This window comes from Alligator sinensis, unplaced genomic scaffold (genome assembly GCF_000455745.1).
Source record: "Alligator sinensis unplaced genomic scaffold, ASM45574v1 scaffold996_1, whole genome shotgun sequence".
NCBI classification, from domain to species: Eukaryota; Metazoa; Chordata; order Crocodylia; family Alligatoridae; genus Alligator; species Alligator sinensis.
The window spans coordinates 267,235-273,580 of NW_005842581.1; the positions used below are offsets into that span (position 1 = coordinate 267,235).

Below are 6,346 nucleotides of genomic sequence, written 5' to 3' on the forward strand. Positions count from 1 at the left end.
AGCGGTTCTTGGAGTCACTAAAGCACCCTCCTTCCACCCTGGAGCACATGTAAAGATGCCCAAAGATATCTCGCCAAGTAAGACTGAGGTGAGGAGGGAATCTTTATCAGCTCCCTGCACACTTCACTGGAACCTCTTAACAACCTTCCCCAAAGCATTTATTTTATCCAAGTTTCCCCTTACTGATATTTATGACATCACTAATGGTCAATGTTACCCATCAGCTTTCTTTTCTCTCTGTCTCTCTCTCTCTTTCAAGTTAACTATCCTTCAGTAGCTTTATATGAGTTAAAACTGCTGTTTCACTGTGTTCCCTAGATCTGGCTTTCTATCTTAGGCCAGTCATTTCAGCCCTCCCATTTGGCTATATACTCTTTGCAGTAGCATACAGCTAGCTAGATATGAGGTAGGTCCAGTATTCAAGGAATATAGCACTTGCCATATGGGAGACCAGCAAGTTCTCAGTCTACACTCTTTAGAAAAGTTGTTGTTTTATGAATATATTATCCCTTTTCACTCATTTCCTTTCCAAGGCAAGCAGTCCTAATCTTTTGAGTCTACATAATTGAATCTTATTACCTGTTTTCTGACCCCTTGTGATTCTACACTTGCAGTTGTGAGAGAAGATGACCAATAGTGCACATGGTATTCTGGAGGAGGTTGCACAATTTATTTACATAGCCATTATCATCTTCATGTGTAAACAGGCATCTTTCCCTTCTATAACTAACAATTTGGTTGTTTTTGGCTTGCAGCTGCTCCCTGAGAAGAGATTTGTTATTCCCTCTATGGGACTCTTTCCTGAGTTGCTAGTTAGTTTGAAACCCTGTAAAGGGAGTATGCAGCATCTAAATTTTTCCCTCTGGCATACATTACTCCACGCCAGATAAAATTCAGGCTGAATATTGTTGCTTCTTCACCTTGCTTAGCTCTCTCTGAAGTCCTTCATAGTTTTCTAGTCCTGAGTAAGACAAATAATTGAGCTGCAAATTTGACTGCCTGACTGATTACACCCTAGTACATTTCTAATAATATATTTAAACATTGGACTTGGTCCAGCATCTTGGGGCATCCTGCTGCTAGTGGTCAATTGTCATCATGGCGAAAGACTTATTTCCTACTATTTTTTGCTTTCTTTCCTCCAGCCAGGTTTTGATTTACACAGTACTTTCTGTTAACTTGTAAATATTTCTTTAGTGGCTTCTTATGCAAAACCTTGTCAAAGGCACACTGGAATTCTGAAATGTCATTTGGATCCCCTTTGTCCAGGAATGTCATGCCATGTTCAAAGAGTTCCAAGCCTGAAAGATTTTTCTTTTTAGAAACTGTGATGGTCAAATTCTATATTGAATTGTTCCATTTGGGTCCAAATGGGAGGCTGGCTGGTCCAGAATTCCATTGATTGTCTCTACAATCTTTATATAACATTTGTTACCCTTCAGTTCTCTGGAATAAGGGCTGTTTTACATATTAGGTTGCAAGATTACATATTAGGTTACCAATTTGGCCACTTTATAGTTGAGCAGCAGTACTTTTGGAGGTTTGCACTCCCCTACAGCTCCAGCCAGAGCGTATTTATCCAGGAAAGCACAGTGAATGGAATGTATATAAAACCAATTCTGAAATTGGCTAAGTATAACCCAACTCCCTCTGATAAAGCAGCAACATTTGCATTACATTTCCTCCCACATGAAGTGCAAAACTTAACTTGACTTTAAAATATCCTAGGCTTCATTGTAACCTTTCCAAATTGTATGCAAGGTTTTATTTTGTTTTTACAGTACTCTGATCTACAAATTTGGAAGAACAGAAGAGTTATGGGGATGAAAAATCAGAGCAAGCGTTCCCTCCGCCTGCCTCTCCCTCCCCCCAGTCACACACACCTTATTATTCTGTTTGTAGATATCTTTGTTTTGGTGGATTTTACATTACACATTCGGGGTTTTGGGTCTTGTTTTCTTGAAGCTGAATGAACCAGGACTTAAAAAAAAAAAAAAAAAAAAAAAGTCTCTTCTTGAAAGTTGCTATAATGATTTCCCTTCTTTTTTCTTGGAACAAGATTGTGAATATGTACATATTACATGGCTTGGTATGTATATATCTTAGTAAATGCTACATTTTCTTAATGTTGAAGTCTGCAGGTTTATTTCTACTCGCATACAGGCTTGCGTTCCCACTTTAAGACTCCATGTTGCAAGCCCTTGCACATGTAAGGCAGACTCCAGTGGAACTGCTCAAGTATGAGTTGGCAGGGTCAAGCCTTGTAAAACTGGCCATTACTTGTATGTGCAGGAAGGCTGCAACTGACTTACAAGCTATGCATTAATATGGCCTTCCGAGCCTTTAAGCTGAGCTTACATTTGGCTAAGAGGATAAAGTCTTGATATGATACTGGATTAAGTGTGAGGTTTTAAGAAAAATGCATATAAATGGTTTGAAAAAAGCATCACAGTAGCTTTTAAATTTTTACGGTGACATGTTTTTAACAGGGCCATATTAGGGACCACGCATGACAAATCAAATGTTTTTAATTCTCAGTTACTATAGCACAATACGTTTAATGGCAGCATGGTTCTTGTAAGCGTTCATGCTAATGTTCAGTGTAATTTCTTGAACACGGAGTAGCATTGCTGTATTTATCATTATACAATAAATTTTAATTCAACTGAAGCCAATACACTTGCATCATACCTAAGAGTAGATGATAGACTATGAGCACCAAAATGCCGGAGTTACAACAATGTAGTTTTCTTCAGGTGCAATCTGATAAAATGGACCTAGTCATTCAGTTGGCTCTATCTCAAGGACTTAAGTAGAGCCTCATATGTTCATTCAGGGATAGAGCAAAAAAGGGCATTGCTACTGTGCTTATGGCTAGCTGTTTTCTATGTGGACTTTAGGCTGAGTTGTCCTTGCAGAATTCCGCTTTGAGAGGCTCTCTCAGACTCTGAGCCTGTTTCGAAAGGACAGAGAGAAAATGTATCTATAACCATTTGAAAGTCAGTGTTCCAGGTGGGGAACACAAAAAGGGAGAATCTGCTATTTCTATAGCTTTGGGCTGATTTTGTTTACGTACTTCTGATAATTTTGGTGACAAATTTGACATCCTTGTCTTAACTGACTCAGAAACACATAGAACTGGTAAGACTAGTTTCCTTCAAGGCTTTTATATAGCAAGCTCACCACATAGATAGTATTAAAATAACTTTCCAGACAGTGAGAGAAACAGCCATATCTATGGCTACTGTTTTCTGTTAGTAATATAACTTCTTTCCACTCTGTTCCTTTCTGGGAATCTTTCCAATGGACAGAATATGAAGCAACACTGTAGCTGAGAACTGTGCCATCCATAGACTTGTTTCCAACCTGATTTCTTCATCATAAATCCTAAGTTACATCTGCTACATTCACTAGTGTTAAATGTGGTATTGTACAGATTTGCGTAATTGTAAGATCAAAATTAAATAAATTTCTTGACTTACCTTGACTGTAAAGTGTTCTTAAGATGTAAACACCACCAAATTAAAACAACAGCATCTGTCTTGTAAATATGGCAGATTTACTCCTTATGAACAAAGACTAAAGCAAGGTATTTTCCATGTTGTTTTGGCTTCTCAAGCATATTGTTTAAAGTGTAGGTAGCACAGGAGAATTGCAGAAGACTTGCTGTCTGCATCTAGGAGCTACTAGAAAGCTTCAGTGTGGAAAGTGTCTAGACTAATAGTGAATTCTCAATTATATTTCAGTTGCGAAAGAGTAGAACAATGAAGTGGTGATTTGTATACATCCCAGCTAGAAAGACACGGAATAGAATACTGGCATAGGGACAGTCCTGCAGAAATCTTTCCAGTGTGTTCAGCTCCTGTGCCCAATTCACTCGGTACGGTCTGTTCTGCACGACAGCTGTGGCTATTGCTAACATAAGGGTGACTTGGGGAAGTGCTCTCCACATTTTCCTAGAAGAGAGAGCAGCTGCTTCCCTACATCTATCCTTGCTTTAGAGTTGAGTCATATGATTGAGATGGAGCTCAGGAAAAAAAACAACCGATACTTCAGCCCAGCTACCCCAATGCAAGGAAGATGCTCATGCAGAATGAGCAAGATTGACATGTCTTTTTTTTCCTCAGTCAGGGCTCATGGTAAAGGTGTGATACCTTTTATTAGACCAACAACATTTTTGCAAAAAAGTTTCTTTAATTGCAAGCATTTGGGCACAAACACGCTTCATTAGGCACTGGAGAAAAGGTTGTAAAAGTTCTCCTGGGTAGAAATGAAAGTTCATATTTCACAGAAGAGTCAACAGATGGAAAGCTCCTTTGGGGAGGTAGGTCTTAATCTGGTAAGGAGTGTCTTGGCTCTCTTGTGAGGCTCTGTGATGATGCAAATTACCTTGAACCAAGGCAGGAACAGTATCTCAGGTGGTTATGGTTGCTTTCTGCTTGGGAAATTATGATTTCATTAAAAAAAATTGGTTAAAATTCTCTTGTGCGTTTTCACTAGGCCTTGAATTCATTACCATTGCAAGAAGCATTAGTATTACAGTGCTGAGATTCTGCTTAAAAATGCCTCAGCTTAAGCTTGATGTTTTAAAGATCTGACAGCAGACCAACTTAGTTAAGGTTTTGTTACATTGTGTTGGTCACTGTTTTGGTGTGCAATTTCTATATAGTTGATAGTCCTGTAATTATTTTAGGAATATAACTGTTCATGAGAAGGAAGGGGTCAGCATGTCTTCATGGTGGTTTACACTCTGATAATGAAATGCTGAAAATTGTAGGCCAGCCCTGACAGGGTAGTGTAGGTTTCCTATCATCAACATTCATTGAAGGTATTTTCTCAGTTAAAGAAGGGTGGGCAAAGCACAGGCTTGTGCTCATGCTACCTTTTACTTGAGTGTATTTTTTCTGGTCAGACAAATGGAGAATATGGCTTCTTACCTAGAAATTAACAAGGACATTCTTTATTTAAGTCTCTATCTTTCATGGGGTAAGAAAAGACATTTACCATACCAACAGCTATTAAGGATTGTGAGGATAAACTGAGATAGGTAACATTACCAGACTAATTAATCTCAACATTTTAAAGCCATAAATTCAACAAATATTTAAAGTAAATGATTAAGTTTAGAAAGTAATGTGTTGCTTCCTCCTTTGAGCTGAGGCGCATTCAGTCAGAACTGCTAGCACAGTCCAGAAGGAACCGAATACCAGAACTTTTAAACTGCCAGGAACCACCGTGTGCTCAAATAGGAAAATGAAAAGAAAGAAAAAGAAAATTGAGACTTTCTAGAACAGTAACTTCCTAGTACCGGCTGCCTGCACATACGTCTCTGTTCTTTGTCATCACTGAAGTCCTCTCTAATTTAGATGTTTCCTAGGTTTACTGAATCGCAAACTCAAGGGAAAGTGAACAATTAAACCATTTCACAAAGAAAATATTTATTAACTGGTTTATCAATAACAAAATATTGTAAAATGAGAAAAAAAAACACAGATACCCTAAAACTTGCTGTTAAAAATCCTACAACTTGGTTTTGTCGTATGTATAACAAAGTGGTGTAAAGATTTTTTTCGATGCTTCATCCCTTAGACAACTTCAATCTCACAGGGGCACTAGCAGCCAGGACAGAAGCTTTAAGAATCACTGTATACACTTAAATGAGTTCAGTATAGGATTTACCTAGAGCCAGCAGACAGTAGGAACAAAGAAAAGCTTGCTTTGTGCATGCTAAAACTTACCTTGGCTAACTGCTTGTTGCTGGTCTATCCTGGTAACCAATATCTCTTTTGGGCTGCCTATAGATGTGCTCCAACGCATTCTAATTAGAACACTCTAGCATTGCCACGGTGTCACATGTATTAAACCCCCTTGTATTTCAAAACGGCCATGGGGTGCTTTAACTAAAGCTCACTGAATGACCTTTAGTTAAAGTATCACACAGTCATTTTTAAATGTGTGGAGGAATACTACATGTGACACTAGTGTTTTAATTAGAGCAGTTCCTGGAGAGCTGCTCTAATTAAAATGTAACACCCCCCCAGCATGTGTATAGACAGTCTTAGTGTCTCCTATTTAGGAAAGTATTTACAATTGGCAAGTTCATTAAGGTTAAAAAAAAAAATCCCCAAACTTTCAGAGTATCACTTCAGCTTAAAAGATGCAATGCTTGCAGAGAGAGAGCTCCTCTTTAGAGCAGAGATTAATGCCATACTTGTGAAAACATCACAAGGAACTCAGGGGAGAAATGAACCTGCCAGCATCCATCATGAACTCCTGTCTCATACTTATAGGTGAAGTATCTTCTGCTTTTTCTTCAAAATCATACAGATCTCAACCTTTTATTGAC

The 6,346-nt window shown here is 38.4% G+C and overlaps 1 protein-coding gene across 1 annotated transcript in view; it reads left to right on the forward strand.

Annotated features, from left to right (window-relative positions):
• Positions 1-2,126, forward strand: part of TMEM50B (transmembrane protein 50B) — a 13,162-nt gene extending 11,036 nt beyond the window's left edge. Inside the window, exon 6 of the mRNA XM_006032656.3 lies at positions 1,782-2,126. Within this exon, the coding sequence (XP_006032718.1) occupies positions 1,782-1,827 (46 nt within the window). The 3' untranslated portion in view covers positions 1,828-2,126. The remainder of the gene's footprint in view (positions 1-1,781) is intronic.
• Positions 2,127-6,346: the final 4,220 nt, after the last annotated feature.